A 22201-nucleotide genomic window follows, 5' to 3' on the forward strand; every position below is an offset into this window, starting at 1 on the left:
CCAAAGATCCCCTTTTACTGTGCTGGATTTATTAGATGCTCCTTAGTTTTTGCTCTTTTTTTGTGTTTGTCATTTAAAGATTATCAGGCCCCCAAATAGTAAATAACATTTTGTGTTTTCCTTGTGGGAAAATAATGAGTTTTGAAGGTTCCCATTTTCATTCCCTTCTTGCGGCTTAAAAAAGATGATCTTAGCCCTTCCCAGCTCAAGCGCTGCCTCTGTAGATACTCCTCGCCCCTCCACCTGCTGCTCCCAAGGGCTTCAAGTTCTGCCTCTGCAGTGCTTCTGACCTCTGCCAACCAAAGGAGTGAAAATGAATTATAGATAACCGCTAATTGCCAGTGTGTGAATGTTGCTCCCTAGACTCGACAGTCTTCATCCAACTTCTTGGATATGTGCACAAATTGAGTGCCCAACAGTGACAAAGCACTTCTAGGACTTCACCCCCAATCCCGAAGGGTCCCTAAAACAAGAAATGCGTGGGGTGGACAAGCAACAGGCAAGATAGTGGGTATTTGCTTTGTGTGTGCTATATTCCCATCCTGGACCACCATGACGGTGGCCATGGGTGTCTTCCATTTGAAGGTTTTCTCTTTGAAGGTATGTGAAGTATGGCTTAAAATTAAAAGTACTGTATATACTCATGTATAAGTCTGGAAATTTTAGTCAAAAAATTGACCCAAAAAACCTGAGTCGACTTATCCATGGGCCAATGTAAGCATTGTACTTTAACTCTTACTTTAAAAAGGAACCATGCCCTGGTGAAAGGTAAGAGTGTGATCTGTTCTGGAAGCACTGAACACCCCCCCCCCCCCAGACATCTATCAAGGTTTAGGGTGAGCACAAACGTTTGTGCCTGCTGGGATTTTCTAAGTTCTTTGGCACTGTTTTCCTTTGCCTTATCTTTTAGAGCCTTTGTTATGTGCCCCTAGGTTTTACCCTTGACTTATCCATGAGTCATAGCAAAATCCATAATTTTGGCCCCCAAACTTGCCCTCGACTTATACATGAGGTCATCTTATAGTCGAGTATATACAGTACTGTAAGAAGGGAGGGAAAGATAGGACCTTGAAGCTGCATGCTAAAAAAGTGTCTATGGATATTACTACATGCAGCTTTTAAACTGCAGTTAGACTAGGAGAAAAAGCAGCTTTGTTCTGTCCAGGAGGAATTCCAAAGTGTCTTCAATTTTGAGCATGACTAAGCCCACTGAGCGGCATGTTTGCTGTTCCCCTTCAAGAAATGCATCTGCTTTGCAGCCTGTCCTCAGTGGAAATAGGGGGAAAGGATGGATTCTAATGAATTTCTTTTTTCTTGGGGCAGCAGCAGACAAGACCTGCCTGCCCTCAAAGCTCAGGGCACATTTGTTTCTCAGAGGTGAAAGGACAGCAAACATCTTAGGCAATGGGCTGCTTGAGGACACAATGCAAATGCTGAAAGGCTTTTTCACCCTCAGTTTTAGTACAGTGGACAAATGAAAGGAATAATTTAAACATAGATTCAGTCAAGGGTTTGCTAGTAAAGTACCATTTTAAGCATTTGTCTTGCTTAAGAGTGCTGTAAGTATATTGGAAGCCAGCAAGTTCAAAGATAAAATAAATCTGGCTGACTAAATAATAAAAGTCTCCGTAATATAACTATAAATAAATCATATGAAGTGTTTTTATTTTTGTTTTGTTTTGTAATGTCCTGTATTTTCCTTGAAGTGCCTTGTCCTCCTTTCTGGCGAGGACATCTGGTCACCCTGACCTTGACTGTAGCTACAGGCAGATGGTACAGAGCCAGCAAAAACAGCAGGCTTAGAGGTTCACATCCCCTCTCAGAAGCATGCTTTACACAAAAGCAAGGCAATACCCAACAATTAGAATCATAGAATCGTAGAGTTGGTAGAGACCACAAGGGTCATAGAGTCCAAGCCCATTCTGCCATGCAGGAAATCTCAATCAAAGCATCCCCGACAGATGGCCATCCAGCCTCTGTTTGAAGACCTCCAAGGAAGGAGACTCCATTCTTACTTTGGGATTTTTGTTTCTAATCAACTAACTGTTGTCTGCTACTGCTCTGTACAGAATAGAATAGGAAGCTAAAATGAAGGGAAAGAAAAGTTCTTTAAAAGGAAACGCAAGCTTCATCTCACACAGTGTGACAGATGTTGACTTAAGCCAAACCTGATGGCTGTTCCATTAATCATGTTACCATCACAAGCGGCAGGAATGAAATCCACATTTCTGCCACAATTGAATTACACCCTGTTGTGATACCTTGTGGTGATCGCAGTGGGATGTGTAAGCATCCTATACAGTGGATGATTTGTGATCAAGGTCACCAGCAGTAGGGAATTTTCTCCCAACCTGTTCCCTTGTAACAGGTGGACAACCATCTGTGTTTGGACCCTCCATCTTATACCTGTTATTCCTTGTCTTTTGTCTGTCAAATCCCTTTGCACGCACATATTTACCCAAAAGCTTTTGTAACTGAGCTGAGGCATCGACTTATTTAAGGCCTAGTACAAATCAGATCTGTAATATGGGCACAATAGCCTCTCCCATCCGTAATACAATGATGGACAATGCTATCAGATTGTGTATTTATTACCTGCTCCCAGCACAAGAAGCATTTACGCAGGAATTTAAAAAGCAATAAATTTCTTCTTTCAGAAGGAAGGTGATTTGACGGCAAACAGCTTCCTTCATTTCTGTATGTTTATTTCCTTGAAAGGAAGGGACAAACAAGAGGCAGATCACGTAAGAATAAATTCCTGGATTTCCCCATGGTCTTCTAAGGAGGCAAATCTTTGGTCTTGGAAACTGGCCTACAGACAAAAGTGTGAGTCAATCAAGAATGTTCTTAGTTATTTGTACAAATTCCTGGCTCCTACATTGGGCAACGTGCAACTGAAGGGCTGCTTGCTCCTGAAGGCTGTTTTGAGGCCCCTGGCTTCTTCTTTTCCCCCCCAGCTCTGGGGGGAAAAAGTGTTAATTTCGCTTCTAGGACTCCTACAGCATTGGCATTTCACTTTTTTTGATAAACAACAGCCAACCCAACATTGCTAAACATTCAACAATACTTGTTTTTTAACCCCCGAAGTGATTTAGTAACTACTCTCTACCTCCTTTCAACCATTACTTGGCATTTCTGGCAGTCCATGTGGCTTCAGAGGGCCAAGGATAGACATTTGACCGTCCAGATGTGCCAAAGTGAGAGGCAGCGTGGCGTAACGGTTTGAATGTTGGATTGTGACTCTGGAGACAAAGGTTCGAGTCCAAGCTTGGCCATGTAAGCCCACTGGGTGACCTTCTCTTCTCCAGGATAAACATACCCAGCTCCCTACGTCCTCATAGGGATCTATGGTTTCCAGACCCTTCACTGTTTTGGTCTCCCTCCTCTGGACACGCTTCAGCTTCTCAACATCCCCTTTGAATTGCGTTGCCCAGAACTGGACACAGTAATGTTCCAGGTGAGGCCTCACCAAAGCAGTTTAGAGTGGCACTATTACTTCCCTTGAGACACTATACCGCAATAGAGTCCTCGTCTCTACTTTAAAAGGGCCTTTTTCAATTGTTGTGTGCCTTCAACTTGTTTCTGACTTTTGGCAATCCTGTCACAGGGTTTTCTTGGCAAGGTTTGTGCAGAGGGTGTTTGCCATTGCCATCCTGGTGATAATTAGGAGCTCTGGTGGCTCAGTGGTTAAATGCCAGTGCTTCAGCCACTCACTCACAAACCACAAGGCTGTGAGTCCAATACCAGCCAGGGGCTCAGGGTCAGCTTGGCATCCTTCTCTTGGTCGCCAAAATGAATACCCAGCTTATTGGAGACAGTTGGCTTACACTTTATAAACCGCTTAGGGAGTGCATAAGAGTGCTGATAAGCGGTATATAAATGTACTTGCTATTGCCTAAGCCAGTGATGGTGAACCTATGGCACGCGTGCCAGAGGTGGCACTCAGAGCCCTCTCTGTGGGCACACATATTGTCGCCCTAGCACAGAGTTTGCCAGAGTTTCTTACTAGAAAGCCAGAGGGATGTGGCACTTTGCAATAAATAAGTGGGGTCCGGGTTGCAGTTTGGGCACTCGGTCTGTAAAAGGTTCTCCATTATATGGCCTAAGCTGAACCTGAGAGTAGTAGTTTGAGCGTTAAGACTATGGCTCTGGAGAACCGGGTTCGAATCCCCACTGAGCCATGGAAACCCGCTGGATGACTTTGGGCAGGTCACACTCTCTCAGCCTCAGGGGAAGGCAATGGCAAACCCTCTCTGAAGAAACCTGCCAAGGAAACCCTGTGGTAGGGCGAAACGACTTGAAGGCACACAACAACAACAACAACAACAACAACTGATTCTATCAACCTATCAGATAGCTGTTGTTGTGTGTCTTCACGTCGTTTCCGACTTATGGGGACCCTAAGGCGACCCTCTCATGGGGGTTTTCTTGGCAAGACTTGTTCAGAGGGTTTTTTGCCTTTGCCTCCCTCTGAGGCTGAGAGAGTGTGACTCGCAAAATGGCTGAGGAGGCGGGAATCCAACCCTGGCCTCCAGCGTCACAGTCCAACGCTCAGACTATGACGTCACAATGGCTCTAACACCAAATTGGAAGCGAAGGCTCGTCCTGAGCGAGGGACGTCGAAGTATGTCCTCGGCGGGCACCCGTAGAGAGAGGGGCGTGGCCAAGCGAGAGCGCGCCCCCTTTCCCGAGAAGCCTTGCGCGTTTGCTTCGGTCGAGGAAGAGGAGGTGGTTGCTGTTGCTCCTAATCATGTTCCGCATCGAGGGCTTGGGCCCCAAGTTGGACCCGGAGGAGCTGAAGCGGAAGATGCGCGAGGACGTCCTCTCCTCGGTCCGCACCTTCCTCCTCTACGTGGCCGTTTTGCGCCTGAGTGAGTGACCGGGGGCGGGGCCAACAAGGGGGCGTGGCACGCTGGTCAAGGGGCGGGGCTCGCGCGCAGGAGTCACGTGGCCGGAGGAGTGGCGGTTAAAACCGTTAATCGGAAAGGGGGCGGGGACTCCTGCAACCTCCTCCTCCTCCTCACCATAAATAGGACTACAACTCCCAGCATTCCTCTCCACTGGCGAGAGACGTACTAAAAGGAAGGACAGTACTTGCCCATGGAGAAACCATACTTGCCCATGCAGAATCGTTGGAGAACTCTTGCCCATAGGGAATCATGGTGATTCCCTATGGACAAGTATTCCCTATGGGCAAGTATTCTCCAATGAGTCTCTGTGTTGTAGTGTCTGTACATCCCCAATGGTCATGCTGAAGATTGTCTGTCACCCAGCCATATCTGGAGGCAGTGGCATCCTTAGAGTTGGTGCAGTAATTCATGGTGTCACCGTCCCATTGGCCTCACATTTCACACCATACAGACTCCTTAGCCATGCTTTTCCCCATCAATGTTACTTATAAGTCATAATTCCCATATGCCACTGAGTGTCATGCTAATAGTTAATGATGATGATGATAATAATAATAATAATAATAACAACATATTTCTTACCCGCCTCTCCTCACGGCTTGAGGCAGGTTACTACACAGTTAAGACACAATCGTTGCATAAAACACACATATTAAGAGGTCTACACAATGTTTATATCACACAGTGCGTAGAAGGGTGGTTAAATATAAAACTCATGTTTAAAACTCATGCTTGAAACCTGCCTGGAAGAGACACCCCCCAGTGATGCCACTCTTAACACTTAGCCAGAGCAGTTAAAGCGGTCCCAAACTGGATTATCCCTGCAGTGTATTTTGGACCTTAGTGTAACCCCAGACCATAAGATTGTAAACATGATGAACATGTTTCCAAATCTGAGAATGCTCGGACCTTGAGCCTACAGAGTTCGGGGGAACTGGGAAACGGTAGGCATGCACCTCTCACTAGATGTGGGAATTGTGCTATGAGGATTTGAAGGACTGGTTTCAAAAGATTCGACTGAATTATTATTATTATAATATTATTATTATTATGCATTTAACAGTAATAGGCAGATACAGATAACCGGATTTTGTCGGGAGAGGGAAAGTAGCAGTAGTGGGCAGTTGTGTTTAAAATGAATATATAGCTGCAAAAAATCCCTTTGCATACTGATATTCCAGACTAACATGGCTATGTTTGAATTCTGCCCCGTGTAGATTTGGATTTAAGGGGTCGTTCAGATGTTGTTTTTGTTAGTGCGCCTATGCCAGCAGGGATGTAGCCAGGATTTTAGGAAGGGGGGGGGGGGTCCAGACTAAGTGCCACCATTATAATGGGGCTTGGGCGCAGCGGCGCAGCAGCACGCACCATTCATTTTTCGAATGGAAGGGTGGGGGGTCCAGACCCCAAGAACCCCCCCCCCCCCTTGGCTACATCCCTGATGCCAGTGATGGCAAACGTTTTAGAGAACGAGTGCCCAAACTGCAACCCAAAACCACTCGGATATTGCAAAGTGCCATGTTCCTCTGACTTTCTAGTAACAAACTCTGGTGAACCATGTGCTGAGGTGAAGGAGAGGGCTCTGAGGGCCACTTCTGGCACTTGTGCCATAGGTTCGCCACCACTGGCCTATGCAAAAATCTCATGGGTTCTGGTTTTGTTGCTCACACTGTTGGAACCACATCTCTGTGAGGTCTGTAGCTCACAATGGCCTGTTACAGACTGCCAAAATAAAGCTGCTTCGGGTCTCTTTGGAGGCATGCTGTTTAAATGATGCATGCACCCTAAGAATCCAGAAGCTGCACCAAAGCTGCACTCCAGTGCTTAGGAATGGAGTGTGGCTTTGGCGCGACCTCCGGACTCTTAGGACCCATGCATCATTTAAACAGCATACCTCCAAAGAGACCCGAAGCAGCTTTATTTTGGCAGTCTGTAACAGCACTGCAAATAAAGTCAGTGGTGCGGATGTATTTGAAACATGTTCAAGGTATGCAGCATTTTATCCTGGTTTATCCCAGGTCTATCCACATTGGTTATTCACAGAGCCGACAATGCCAGTATTTTAGGAAAACCCAGGGGGAGGGGAGGGGACCCGTGATGGATTATCCCAGGTTAAATGGTGTTTTTGGCAGCTCCTTCCTCAACTTAATTGAATGCATTCAAAATGCATGTGAATATCAGAGATTCAACCCAGATTCTATTGGGATTATTTTCATCATCTGAATAACTCCTAAGTCAAAATCTAATAGTGAGAATGATGGGTGGTTTCGGTAATGGGAAAATAATTAAATCTATTGCCATGTTAGGAGATGTTATATAAGGGACATTTCAGGTGAGGTAAGATTTAAAACAGTAACTGTGCTCTGTGAATTGATTGTAATTATTAGAACTGAATTATGAAACTGTGTGTGTAACTCGAATGTTTAATTTGTTTTACTGATGATAAAAGCATGAAATTTATTGTTACAATCGTGACAAGTGTGTGTTTCTTCAGCTCCCTACATTTTAAAGAAGCTGGACAGCATATGAAAACAGAGGAGCTTCATGGATGGCCTGCGTGGAAGACCAGGTGGACTGTGGCTGCCATGCTACTGAATAGGCTGCAGTGAAGAGGCTCCATATCCTGACAAACTGATCCACACATTTCTTTAGCCTGGGAAGCTATAGAAGAGAGAAGAAGGAAAACCAATAATGTCTTGTCCTTGTTTTCTTCATGTGTCAGAATGCTCTTTCTTTACATTGTTGCAAATGTGATCTTGTTCAGAGATTATAATGAGACCTGATTTGAGGAAACTGAACTGTAAACAAAGTGCTTCCAGATTGAACTCTCTCTGTGACATGTTAGAATGGTGTTGTTTTCACTTGACTGTCTCGGTACGAAGATTATCATCATGTGAAGCTTCAGTTAATAAATCTTGAATGGCTGAAATAAAATGGAGCATACATTCTAATCATAGTGTACTGCAATGTTTACGGTCAAATCAGTGATACTGATTTTTCTGTCAAATCTTTTCCAGTTGTACCATCTGGGTGGAATCAAATTCAGTCCTATGATTGCCATGTATTAATAGAATAATACAACAACCACTGCATCGCCCTCCAGTGTTCCTTGAAACTCTACTCCTGTACAGAAGCATACTTCCACTTGAGCAGCATTGGGTTTCACCCTGTGTTCCTGTAATGCAAGATCAGATTAAGGAGAGCAGAAGCTCAATTTGGCTAGATAGGAATGGAGAACTTTACTTTGAAATCTTTTCAAAATGGAAATCCTCCACTGTTGGCCCAGATGGATGGTGCTGATTAGAAATGAGAGTATCTGGAGGACCACAAGGTTCCCCAGTGCTGGTTTAGAGCCTTTTTGAAATGAAAGATTTCAAAATCCTAAACCAGTCATTCTTTAAACATTGGTCCTCCAGCTGTTTTGGACTTCAGCTCTCAGAAGCCCCAGCCAGCTTGGCCAATAGTCAGAAATTCTGGGAGCTAAGGTCCAAAACATCTGGAGGACCATACTTCCGAAATCACTGCCCTAAATGGTATCACAGTTGAAGCTAAAACCGATTAGCCTTCCAATTTTTCTTTAGGACCACCCCTTCAAGATTAGGACTGTAATCTCCCTTGGGGGAAAAACAAGGGGAGGTTTAAGCACAGTGGGATGTATCTCTCCTGAACAGGTCTTTATGGGTGCAAATTAGATGAGAATTTAACTACTGTACATAGACCATATTTAATACTGCATTAAGTTTTTGGCCTGCAACAAGTAATTGCTGATATAATGTGTGGAGGAAGCCACCAGGTGGCAGCAAATATCTTTTCACTTAAACATTTCTAGCATGATAGCTATATACTTATTTCAACGTTCAGGTTTCCCAATTTTTTGTAGATTTCTTTGGTCAAAATTGAATTTTGATTCACAGGGCTTGTGAGGAGAACTATTAGTTTTATGCCACAATCAGTGAAGCATACCCCTACCTACTTGTCCCACACAAGATTGCCGTGTGCCTTCAAGACATTTCCGACTTATGGTGACCCTAATACGAACCTGTAATGGGTTTTATTGGCAAGTTTCTTCAGAGGTGATTTGCCATTGCCCTCTTCCGAGGGTGAGGGAGTGTGACTTGCCCAAGGTCACCCAGTGGGTTTTAAAGCTTGAGTGAGGAATCGAATCCTGATCTTCAAATTGTAGTCCAATGCTCTACTAGGAGTGAGAAATGCTTCTTGTTAAGCATCAAGATAGATTAGCTGACAACTTGTTAAGAAACATCCACACATGTAAGTTCTCCTTGTGTGCATTTTTGGCCCTATGGGAATTAGTATTCCCTTTCTCCCTCTGCAGCACCCAAAGCTCCCACCCTGAAAAGCCTCTGAATCCCCAGTACAGCCATTCCCTGTTTTGTGGGGAGTGAGCAGCATTGCAGAAGTGTCTGGCTATGTCTCCATAGTCAGATGCAAAATGATGATATCAGTGCTGAGGTTCACCGGGGTCCTCAGCACTGCTGTAATCATATTGTGTCTAGTTATGAGGGTGTAGCTATATGCTTCTGTGATTCTGTCTGCTTTTCACAGAGTAGGAAAGATCCATGCTGGGGCTTCAGAGACTATTCAGTAACTTGGGGTAGTGGTGTATGGATCAGTGCAGTTTAGGTATAGCGCCCGAGGGACCTGTTATACTACACTGAGCATTGCAGCATAGCCAAGTGTGGGATTATGGGACTTGCAATCTGAAAACATCCAGAGGGCCACAGTTACCCCACCCCTGACATAATGTCAAAGCACTAGAAGGTGTCTTGTGTTAACTGGACCGTTCTGTGTATATCTTCTCAGAAATAAGCTTCATAAAGGTCAGTGAGACTTGTTCCCATGTACATAGGATTGCAGCCCTTTACCCCATCCTGTCTTATCTGCCAATGAAAGTAAAGGTATTCTCCATTGACAAAGTTGTCAAGTCATGTCTGATCACAGGAGGTGGTGCTCATCTCCACTACTAAGCCAAAGAGCCAGCGCTGTTAGAGACTACTCTGTGATCATGTGGCCAGCATGACTGCACAGAAATACTGTTTACCTTCCCATTGAAGTGGTACCTATATATCTACTTGTATTTGCATGCTTTTGAACTGCTAGGCTGGCAGAAGCTGGGACTAGTGATGGGAGCTCATCCCATCATGTGGCACCTGGACCTTGAACCGCCAACCTGCCAATCTTCCGATCAACAGAGTCAGTGCCTTAGCTACAGTATCCCTTGTCTGGTCTGCCAATTACAGCAGCCTATATTCATATGAAAGACATTTATTTAATTTATTTAATTTCTGCATGACACAAACAACGATTAAATGGTACAAGATCCAGGGAAGAAAAAGGTGGCAATCCTTTTAAAAATTCACCACAGGCAGTAGGTACTTTGTTGCTGTATGCCTTCAAGTTGTTTCTGACTTAGGATGACCCTAAAGTGAACCAACCACAGGTTTTTCTTGGCAAGTTTCTTCAGAGGGCATTGTTTTCCTTTGAAGCTGAAAGAGTGTGACTTGACCAATGTCACCACTGGGTTTCATGGCTGAGCTGGGAATCAAACACTGGTCACCAGAGTCATAGTCCTAATGCTCAAACCACTACAGCAAAAGGTCAAAATTATGAACTGTCAATCTTGGTTTAATTTTACAGATAAAACCGTTATAGTTGATACTTGTTGCTAAAGTAAATTTTGCCGAGAGACAGGGATCTGTTTTCAGGATGCTCTTAAATGCTGTGCTAGAGGTCTATTTGAGAGTGCTGATAAAAAGAACAATTTTAAGAAGTATTTGAGAGTGTCAGTAAAAAACAGGTTTAAAATATTTTTAAAAACATGCTTTAATTGAGCATTTGTTACATTAACTACAGGGTCAATATTAATCAGACATTCTAGAAAAGGGCATAAAAACTGCAACACTGAGCAAAAAAGAATATCAAGAGAGTGTCTTCTAGTCCTTGGCAGGTAGGAAATTAAATTACTAATTCACTGGTATCTAGTCTGTGCTCAGCTCCGATTCTATCAGAGGTCGTCAAATAATTTCTTCCTATAGGGAAAGCAGAGGAAAGATGGTGATGTCAGTTGTAGAAGCATTATGGATCCTTACCTATACATAAGAGGAGAAGCACACTATTCAGATCAATGGCAGGGGACGGGGCTTTTTACAAAGATGGAGAACTGCATTGCTATGTTAACTCTTCTGAAATAATGAATAAAGCGTAAGCTAAAAATAAGAAATTTATTTTCTGGAACTTCTTATTCTCCTTTTGTCCTGTATGTAAATGCTCCCTTGTCTGATGGTGTCACAAACTAGTAGGAACGAAGAAGATGGAGTTGCAGTCTAACAACACGAGGGGGCACATTCCCCATCCTTGCTTTACAGAATGATATAAAAAAGGGACAAGTTCCTGCTCAGAGGTACATACAATTCAGTTCCAACACAGAGAAAAAGAGGGGTCCAAAGAATATTTGCATTTATATTTTGGATTTTATTTTTCAGTCAAGGATATGAACTAGAGGTTATACCAAATGTATTAACTAGGCGCCAGGCTGTCTAGAGCAGTGCTTCTTAGCCTGTATGGACCAGAACTTTTTTTTTTCTTAATGTGCCAGCATCTGTACTGTATTTGGCTAAATATGTTCTTTCTTTGAAACCCTACAGAAAATGGCATCTGGTTATGGACTGGCGGCAGCTCATGGACCACCGTATCTACAGGACTGCACCTTCTCCACTCCGCTATAGAGCATCATACAAAAACAGGGACTTTGTTGTCAAGATGAAAGCTGGAGCCTACACACATTTTGAAAACATGTATTCCTAGAATTAAAGATGACTGTTAGAATCAAATGGATTTTAAATTTCCTGGACTTTGAAAATCTCCCAATTGCCACATGGTCAGAAGGAGGAGGGCCAGCCTGCAAAACATACCCTCCCCGTACCATCTTAACTAAGCACAAAAACATTATAAAGCAGGCATCTGACTAATATCTCCAATTGTTTTTCTCCTGTTTTATTTGTAACACCTTGCCTGAAGAAGCCATGGAGATTCGAAAGCTTGCAACAAGTATATTTGGCTGGCCAATAAAGGTATCACTGTTTGGTGAAATTTTATTTGAATTTGTTAGAATCACTGTTACCTTGCTGCTACTTCTTGTCTCCCAATGTTTGGAAATGAGCCTTCTTATTTTTATTTTGCTCCAGAACTTTAATGTTTCCCTCTGCCTGTGTTTCTCCCACCATATTTGTGGCATGACACTGGTAAATCCCCTCGTCTTCTTTTGTCAGCGGATTAATCTGCAGAGTGTTGGGTTGGAGGAGAGGAATACACGGCCACAAAGATGAAAAATGTTAAGTGTAGCAATGAAAGGGTTAGTGCATGTCAATGCAATTCTCAAATCTTACAACAGCGTGGGAACTGTGTGACCTACAGCAGCCTTTTGTGCAGTTCTTCACCGTGCCCCTGAGCCCCCATTCCCTAAAAGAAATATGTAGCCCCAAATGGAAAACATTACATGTAGAGGCCTCCTGGGTGTGCTATTCTCCACTGAAAGTCTGCTATTCTCTTTCTCTCTCACACCCGCCTTTTAAAGTCTCCAAACTTTTATGAATCTAGATATAGAAGTGACCAAGGAGCAGCTATATGGTTGAACCCAACTAAAACCCCTTGACATCTATGGGCTACCTCCGAGAAGATTTTGGATTCCAGAAGCTAGAGTCTCCAGCTGTGTTTTCAAATGTTTAAAGCTGCCATTCTCTTGGCTTTTCTAATATGACACTGCTAGGATGCACCTCGTGTCATCTAATCTAGAGTAGATCCTTGGCAGATGCACACTCCTGTCTTACAACAAGGGGCAATCTCATTTTCTCCTTCACTAGAATTTCATATGGAAAATGGCTTTGAGGAATGCTATACATCTCTTCTTTTTTAAAAGCAAGAAAACGTTTATTGAATTACACAAAACAGATGAGCTATTGTGCTGTAGTACATTTCTAATTTAAATAAATGTATTTGTTGGTCTTCTGTGGGGAATGGCTTAGAAAATATGAGGTGCAATCTAGTGGTATCATTTGTTGTTGTTTGCCTTCAAGATGTTTCTGATATATGGCAACCCCAAGGCAACCCTATCATGGGATCTTCTTGGCAGGTTTCTTCAGAGAGGGTTTGCTATTTCCATCCTCTGAGACTGAGGGAGTGTGACTTGCCCAAGGTCACCCAGTGAGTTTGCATGGCTGAGCTGGGATAATATAAGAAAGAAAAGCCAAGAGAACAGTGGCTTAAAAGTACATTTCAAGACATGGCTGGAGAATCTGAAGGAGACTGTGCCCACAGATGTCAAGAGGTTTGGGTTGGGTTCCACTATCCAGTTCTTGGTCTAATTCTGATATTGGCCTAAACGCCATTGCCAGCCCCTCCGAATCAATTTATGATTGATACATCAACACCTGAATAAATCCCATTGATTCATGGGGCCTACTCTACTTGGGACTAGCCATTGCATTTAGTTCAGTAATTCCCAAATTCTGGCCTTCCAGATGTTATGGACTTCAGCTGGTCTGACTCCCAGATCATTCCAGATCATTTGCCAAAATGGCTGAGGCTCCTGGGAGCTGACGTCCCAGACACCTAGCGGGCCAGAGTTTTGGAATCATTAATTTAGGTCAAAGTCCCTCTCCCCAGCTGAGAGCAAGCTGTCCTCCCTCCAGCAGCTGACTGTGTTGGGGCTGGAGGGCAAGATAAATGCGGGTAACATAACTAAACAGAAAAGAAAATTTACAGCGCTTTATAAATAAAGGATAATAATAATAATAATAATAATAATAATAATAATAATAATAATATGAGTGTCCTCATCCATTGTTGACATCAGTTCCACCTAGTATCAGTACACAATCCATGACAAATTAAGTACAAAGGCTTGGCTGGGAATCATGTAACCTCCACATGTTGTTGGACTGCAACTCCCAGCCTTCTTTACCATTGGCTATGCTGTCTACAGCTGCTGGGACTTTCACTGCAACCACATGTGAATGGTCACCTGATTTTCATCTCTCTCCTTCCCTAAAGGAGGCACCGCTTGCAACAGAAAAAACATTTCCCCTTTACAGTGACTGCAGTATTATTACTTCCTTCCTTTCACCACCATGGACTTACCAAAACCCAGCCTGTGCTCTCATGTTTAGAAGGACCACCTCGAACCTGGATGGCCATGTTGACTCTGTCTCCAGGCAATTCTTCTAGGAGTTTAACTCCCTTTGGGGACTCTGTTACCTGCAACATATAACAATGTGAGAATGCTTCAGTTCCAAGATCAATAACATACCTTGATCTGGGGGGCAATTTTTTGCTTGTGGGAGCCTCCAGAGGTCACAGTCACTGTCATCATCCCAAACCCTTAAACTGCATGTGTCTGGAAGTCTACTCCCGGCTTTGAAAAACAAGTGTGTGTATGTATATATATATAGTTAAGTAGCAGTGAACTACTGTTTCAAACTTTTCCGAGAAATGTGGCCTGGTTTTGGCCAGGAAAAGAGTGGTGGAATGAGTCTAGAAGTGTTGAGAGTGAATGGTCACAGTGTGCCTCATACTTTAAATACAGATTCACAAATATTAAGCTCATAATGTGACCACTCATCTCACCTTTTCTTTGGAGCTACACACTTCACATTTTCTCAGGTTGTCATATTGAATCCCTCTAACCTGTATGTGGTCAAGGTTTATCTTTGCCTGGGAGGCCGGCGCTAAAAACCACATGAAACCAAGTTGGATGAAAGGCCACAACTTTATTAGCAACAGCAAACCAGAACAGAAGGGTTGGCACAAAGCATAAGGTCAGGATTTGAAGCATCGACTAACCCCACGGTTAATTGATAAGCAGCATACCTGGTGACTGCCAGGCGTTGGGATGACCTAGGGGCTAAGGACCACCAACTAGCCGCCATCACACCAGGCACTCTCTTGTTCTCAAAGCCCCTAGTCACTGGGTGGCTTAACCATGTTGTGGCCCCCGCAATGGCCACAACGCATGCCCAGCTCGCCCCTGGGTCCCTATTGACTCCCAAACCAGTGGTCCATAGTCCTGGTAACCAAACCAACCAGATCCTAGCCTATGCTGCTGCCCCAAGTTGTGACAGAAAACCCCAAGCACCCAAGCGGTAAATGGCTGCGGGGCCTGGCCGCATGGCCCTTAAATAGGTCAAGGCCCTGCCTCCTCACCCAGGGCAGCCCAATCAATGAGCTGCCCTGGAGGACTGAAGCCTCACCATAGATGCTTCCTCCGCCCCTACAGAGTGGCGCGGGTGGAAGGGGTGGGCCCTTCCGCCCAGCCCACCAGTCAGGGCGGAGGATGGCCCCAACCCAGAAGTTGGGGCCAGGGAGCTGCACTGGCTCCCGGCAGCAAAGCAGACGGCCCGCGCAGTCAGGCAGCCGCGTTTTTGAGGTGCACCTGGACTACCTTCTACCTTCATCACTTTCTAGTGTTTTCTCAATGAGTTTCATATGCATCAAACATACTTCAGACATCCCTGCCAGGAATAAGTAGAAAGCCCAACTGCAGGTTTGTAGAGGCCAAAGTGCCACCAGTGTCCCACTCAGTAGGCTTACCAGCTGATCCAGACTGTCCTAGCAGCAGAAGCAAGTTGCTTAGCACCAGCCTTCTTGAGACAATGAATTATGTATGGCTGGACCTCGTCCTGAGGCCATTTTGTAATACTATTGGCAACGGATGGTGGCAGTGGCAGCCACAGAAGAACCCTAGCTGCATGAGTGTGGTGTTTTTGTTGTTGTTGTTGCTGTGTGCCTTTAGGTCATTTCTGATATATGGTGACCCTAAGGAGAACCTATCATGAGGTTTTCTTGGCAAGATTTGTTCAGAGGAGGTTTAGCTCAGCCTTCCCCTGGGGCTGAGAGTGTGTGAGTTGCCCAATGTCACCCAGTGATTTCCATGGCTGAAATGGACATTGAACTCGGGTCTCCAGAATCATAATCCAATACTCAAACCATTATGTCATGCTGGCATTTGTCAGCTCTGGGCAAATAAAAGGTGTGTGAATGTCAGGATGCTGGCATTTACCTGAAGGTACTAGCTGTGACCTGGTACCAAGCCTGATTTGAACCACAAAGGATAAGTTACATGAACAACTCTGGCTTTGTGGAAAAAGAAGAAGAGGAGGAGGAGGAGGAGGAGGGTGGCAGGAGGGCAGGGAGAAGTCACTGGTTAAATGCCTGAAGAGCAGTTTTCTGCAACCTGGCACCCTCCAGTGGGGTAGGACTACAACTCCCAGAACCCCATCACCTGCCTGGAAGAATACTTGGAGTTGCAGTACAACATATTTGGAGGTTAGTTTTTTGTGGGTTTTTCGGGCCATTTTCTATAAGAGTTTATTCCTGACGTTTCACCAGCATCATTCTCTGAAGATGCCAGTCACAGATGCTGGCGAAATGACAGGAATAAACCCTTATAGAACATGGCCACATAGCCTGGCAAACCCACAAAAAACTATGTATGCCAATTTGGATAGTGTTTGGTTTGGGAAAGTTTGGTTATCATGGTCATACCGGGAGAGTTACTGTCATGTTTCTAGAAAGTTGTTCCTATAAATCATTTAGGCAATTAAGAAGGGTGATTTTTAAAAACATACCTTTTTCCAAGTGATGATGGGAGTTGGGACTGCTTTGACTTCACAGGAGAGGTAGACCTGCGCTCCAGTTACATTGTGAATCCGTTTTGGTGGCACAACAATTGCAGGAGCTGGAAGAGGAGAAACAAAGAAACAAACTCCACATTTCAGAATTTCAGCTTTTCTAGAACTAAATGGATTTGAAGACGTCTGCCTTTGGCATACAGAGGTTCTATAAAGTGGGAAGCTAGTTAGCAGCAGTAATCTGTTAGTGTGTTTTTCCTAAATCTGCTTAATTCCCAGAGTTGGACTATAGCAATCAAGTAAAATGTATTAATTTACCTTACAGCTGCATTTAAATGCACTCTCTTGGAAAGTTTAAGTTCAGCAATTCTAGTTGAACAATTGGAATTTGAGCCTGGTGCAAAATGTAGATTTTTGAGAACCAAGAATTACTATTTTTTTTTTCTTTTTAAAAGTGTTCCACCCTCATGGCTGTAAAAATAAATTTGAAACCAGGTATGCAAGAAACATGTTATAACAATCTAGGTGTGAAGCTGTCCTTTCTCATGGACGCCACTCTTGGTTTTTCCCCCACCACGAATACGCCTTAATCTCATGGTTATCTCCCTGCTATCATCTACCTTTTTGTGAGAAGAAAAAATCACCCTTAACCTAGGGTTGCCATAGCGCCGGACCTCCAAACCGGGAAAAATGTAGGACAAAATTTTCAAATGTAGGACACACGGAAATGTGTCCTACATTTGAAAATTCTGTCCTACATTTCCCCTGGCGATCGCGGCGGGGAGCTGAGGCCAAGCGGCGAGGGAAAGCCTCCACTTAAGGAGGCTTTCCCTCCCTGCCTGGGCCCCGGGCCTCGCCGCGATTGGAGGCCAGGATCGGGGCCTCGCCTCGTTCCTGGCCCCCGCAGGGACCAGGAAGGGGGCGAGCAGGCCGGCGGCGATCGCCGCGGCCTCGCCTCGTTCCTGGCCCCCGTGGAGGCCAGGAAGGAGGTGAGGAGGCTGCAGGGAGGCGAGGAGGTTGGCGCGGCTGCACCCAAGAGGTGCCGCCTCCCTGCAGCATCCTCCGCCCCAGGCCTCACTGCCCTCCTTTTCCTCCGCGCGGCCATGCGCGGTGGAGGAGGAGGAGGGCAGCGAGGCCCCAGGGTTGCCCAGCAACCCCGCTGCAACCGGGCTTCTCCTGGTTTTTGGCTGCACCCGTGCCGTGACCGGGCAGGTGCCGCCAAAACCGGGAAAAACCCGGTTGCAACCGGGTTATGGCAACCCTACCTTAACCACAGTTTAGAAGTGATGGAACAAGGCTGGTTGAGCCTAGAGTGTGAATGTGTCTCTCTCCCCTACAATCACACAGTTTGAAGAACGGAGTGAAAATGTTCACTTATTAATATAAATTAGCCAGGAATTCTCTTTTGCTTTACCAAATCATGGTTTGTTGAAACAAGCCAAGATCAAACCATGTTTTCTGACCATGGCTGCATTTGCTTCAATAAAGCAAAGTTTAAATGACTTGCATGTCCCTGTTTGGATGTAGCTAATTGCAGTAGTAACAACTAGGATGTAGTTGCTTCCTTGTGGGCCTATTGGAAAGGAAAGTGAAAGCATGGTTGCACCCGAGACTAGAACAAGATCATTTAAAATTACAGATTACAGCAGTGGTTCCCAACCTTTGCTCGTGCAGATGTTTTGGAATTTAAATGCAACATGTTCTAGCCAGGATCGCCAATGGAAAATGGCGCTGGGGAGGGACCCATAACATCTAGAAGGCTGAACTTTGAGAACAATGTTATTTATCAGAATTTAGAAATATATTTTATAGGTCCATCCAAACTACTGTATATACTTGACTATAAAGTCAGCCCTATGTATAAACCGAGGGCAGGTTTTGGGGCCAAAATTATGGATTTTGATATAATCCATGGATAAGTCAAGGGTGAAACTCAGGGGCATGTAACAAAGAATCTAAAGGATAAAGCAAATGACAATAGTACCAAAGAACTTAGGCACAATTGTTTGTGCTCACACTAAAGGCTGGATGGATGAGAGAGTAGAGGTGGATCAGTGCTTCCAGGACAGATTACACTCTTGCCCTCCACCAGGAGATAGTTCCTTTATTAAAATAAGAATGAAAGTACAGCACTTATATTGACCCGTGGATAAGTCGACGTGTTTTTTTGGGGTCAGTTTTTAGACTAAAATTTCTAGACTTATACATGAGTATATACAGTGTCCCAATATTCAATTATGGTTTTCTGGCTTTTAGTCCAGACTTTAGAGGAGCTATCCAGGTGATGGACACAATCCCAAAATAAATACAGCACCCTGGCTAAAGCTCAGAATAAAATCTGGAATGGCTTCACAGCCTCCCTAACACAGAAACCATCAGCCCAATATATCACAAATAATAGCCAGCTCCATTGCTCTTGGATGAATTCTACAGTCTGGTCAACCACTAAGCCCAGAATTTTCATCACTGGAGGAAAAGATAGCAGCTGAAGTCAAACAAGAGTTTTTCAGAGCATTGAAAGCGTCGATAGGGGTGCAAAATCCGAGCCTGCAAGCTACACAAAGCTTTCTATTTTCTCGCTGATGTTTCTGATCAAAGTGATTTTTGAAGCACTTGGGAACAATATAATGGAAGCAACAACAGGATAAGCATGCATGCCACGAGCAGCAGTTCCTCTTTTCAAATCTGCTTCATTTCTCTAAAAGGCAGAATAGTGTCTGCCTTGAGCCTGTAGCACACAAAGGGAACACATTGATTCCAGGTGCCTTAATTTTTCAATATTTCCCCTTTTTATTTCACACAGAGTGCTTGCCTAGCCGTATCTATGGCAACATTTCCGAAGAATGAGAAGTCTTCTTGGAAGGGCACCCTTGCAAAAATTAAGCCAATTTTCTTCTAGTTTTTACAGACTGTGAGGAAAATGCAGACATTCTGGGTCCTCTCCACATTAGCACTATTTTTCTTTCAGATGGCAATTATCACAGGAGGATATCTATGAACCAATCTTTATGAATACACCATCACCGTTGCTCGAAACCCTCCTCTCTATTAAGCTTAACTCTTCAAAATCATGGCCTATGCTTATGCCACTGAGCTGGTACCAACACACCTGGCACACTTAAGATGTTGGGGGAATACGGAAGAGGATGCTTAGGTAGGATTTGTTTGTTTGTTTGTTTGTTTGTTAATGGATGGATGGATGGAGGGTGTGGATTTTCTTCACTGCTGGCACCTGACCCTGATCATATTGTGTTTTGAAAGAAAAAAAAATCTCAAAAAAAGAAAAGGGGACAGAGCCAAGGGAGGAGGATAAGGCCATCTGTTAGAAGATCTCCCATCTGTAAAATTACCATTGATAAATGAATATTTTCAGTAAGGCTGCTTAACTGAGTTTAGAAAGAGATGAAGCATTCCATACAGAATGCAGTGTAATTCCCTTTGGATCCAGGGATTAATACCTGCTGAGTCTCTTCTGTTTCAAGGGTTAGGGTAGACTAATGGCATAATTGTTCACATCTGCTATAAGATACAGTTGTCTCTCTGATTTAAATGTGTGTATGTGTTGTGTGTGAGAGAGAGAGAAAGAGAGAGGTTTACAGTTTTTCCATAGTGATGCTATCAAAATTAGTTGTCAAGTGGCTCGCTGTAACAACTGCATTACGTACCCCACAAATACTTTTGATTGCCTGAAGATTTGAGTTGTAAACTACAGAACTACATCCAAAACACCAGTAAAATTGTAAAACTCTTTACAATTCAGTTCTTGTTTCTTGCCTAGAGCAGGAAGAGCAGATTGCTGGCTGCTATTTTAGAGTACAGGAGTCCACCTTTATCCACAGTTTTGCTTTCCATAGTTTGCCGTGGTCATCCAGAGTCTGAAAATTTAAGATAGCCCCTATCTGCTGTTTTGCTCGCTGAGGTCCAAAAACATGATATGTATAGGGTTTAGTATTATCCAGAGTGTCAGGCATCCACAGGGAATCTTGAAACGTATTCCCAATGAATAAGGAAGAGCCTACTGGCCTGTACTGCATGGATCCAATATAGCTCTTCCTATTTTTGCAAATCTTGAGAGATCCTGTATTCTCAGGACTTTCCTGTATAAAAGCACTCGGCCATAGAAATTGATTTTACTCCCTCGCATCATGTGTTATGCTACCACTCTGCCCATTGTTTATGCTGTTATTAATAATTTAGTTTAAATTAATTTTAATTGTGACATGTTTAATTCTTTTTAGGGGGGTATTGTAATATTATATGTACTAAGTATTGTATGTTGAATACTTTTAACTATGTTAACCGCTTTGATTGTTTTATTACAGAAAGCAGGATACAAATAAGTTTTATTATTTATTTATTTATTTATTTCCAGATAATTTTCCAGATATTGTCCTGCATGGTCAGGCTGCACGAGAAATTTGGCACATCAAGGATTTCACAGCTTTTTACAAGTATTATTTACACTTGCACTTTATTCACAAAGTCAAAGAGTGAGTTTAAGAAACAGATAGTGGAATATGTCTATTTTTTACAACAATATCCCAATATATGTCATTTCTTTATGAACCAAACTATGGGCATCTTTTTTGGCCATACCATGATGATAAACTAAAAAAAACCCCTCAAACAGTGCCACTAGGGATTAGGTAGAACTGCTTGGGGGAACAGACCTGGTTATCACTTTGGTATCTTTGAAATCAAAGGCAAAAGCTGTGATTCTTCCCATGTGATCATTTTTAATTATTTTGCCTGGTAGAGCTATGTTCTATTCACACTCTGGATCTGAAAAAGGAATCATACCAACCAGAGCCCAGGTAGAACTCAATGGTCCTCAAATGTGAGTGGCCCAATTGTGCCTACCATATGTATCCTGTGGTTTTATGGGTGAGGTGGGATTACAAAACAGATTTTAGTAGTCTTTTCCCCTTATAAAAGCAATATGCTCTGTTTCTTCTGACATTCATTTTTTTATCAAAGCAATTATTTGCAATTATTTGGCATTTCTTTTTCAAGAATGCAGTGGCAACAATGCAGCTTTGATATGTAGGATTACCACTGCCCCCTCCTGAATTCGTCCCTTCTTGCTTGCTGCCCCTTACTCCTGGAACCTTCTTCCCCCACATGCACACCTCATCACTTCTCTACCCAGTTTCAAAACTGAGTTAAAGACTATGGCCTGTTACAGACTGCCAAAATAAAACTGCTTCGGGTCTCTTTGGAGGTATGCTATTTAAATGATGCATGGGTCCTAAGAGTCCAGAGGTTGTGCCAAAGCCACACTCCATTCCTAAGCACTGGAGTGCAGCTTTGGTGCAGCTTCCGGATTCTTAGGGTGCATGCATCATTTAAACAGCATACCTCCAAAGAGACCCGAAGCAGCTTTATTTTGGCAGTCTGATACAGGCCTATATTATTTAGAGAAGCATTCCCAGAGGCTAGCCCCTCTCTGACCCAGGAAGCCTCCTTTTAACCATCCATTAAGAAGCCAAGCACTTCCTCCAGTCCATCTGCCTTGGTCCAGGCCTCGAAGGTGGAGAACTGCTGGACCTGATCCCATTCCTCACCACCACTCCCTTCTCCTTTTGTGTTGTGTCTTCTTAGATTGTAAGCCTGAGGGCAGGGAACCGTCTAACTAAAAGATTGTATGTA

General features: G+C 43.8%; 2 protein-coding genes across 2 annotated transcripts in view; one reads left to right on the forward strand and one right to left on the reverse strand.

Annotated features, from left to right (window-relative positions):
* The first annotated feature begins 4679 nt into the window (after positions 1 to 4679).
* Positions 4680 to 7861, forward strand: TOMM5 (translocase of outer mitochondrial membrane 5). Its single transcript, XM_089510905.1, has 2 exons — positions 4680 to 4871; positions 7405 to 7861. The coding sequence occupies exons 1-2, from the start codon at positions 4751 to 4753 to the stop codon at positions 7437 to 7439; spliced, it is 156 nt and encodes a 51-aa protein (XP_089367031.1). The 5' UTR covers positions 4680 to 4750; the 3' UTR covers positions 7440 to 7861.
* A 2369-nt stretch (positions 7862 to 10230) lies between these two features.
* IGFBPL1 (insulin like growth factor binding protein like 1) overlaps positions 10231 to 22201 on the reverse strand; it is a 60150-nt gene continuing 48179 nt past the window's right edge. Inside the window, exons 2-5 of the mRNA XM_089510919.1 lie at positions 16550 to 16659; positions 14064 to 14180; positions 12049 to 12205; positions 10231 to 10957 (exon numbers count right to left, since the gene is read on the reverse strand). Of these exons, the coding sequence (XP_089367045.1) occupies positions 12056 to 12205; positions 14064 to 14180; positions 16550 to 16659 (377 nt within the window). The 3' untranslated portion in view covers positions 10231 to 10957; positions 12049 to 12055. The remainder of the gene's footprint in view (positions 10958 to 12048; positions 12206 to 14063; positions 14181 to 16549; positions 16660 to 22201) is intronic.

The sequence above is a fragment of the Sceloporus occidentalis genome, unplaced genomic scaffold (assembly GCF_023333645.1).
Source record: "Sceloporus occidentalis isolate IW3139 unplaced genomic scaffold, rSceOcc1.0.p SCAF_1, whole genome shotgun sequence".
Lineage (NCBI taxonomy): Eukaryota > Metazoa > Chordata > Lepidosauria > Squamata > Phrynosomatidae > Sceloporus > Sceloporus occidentalis.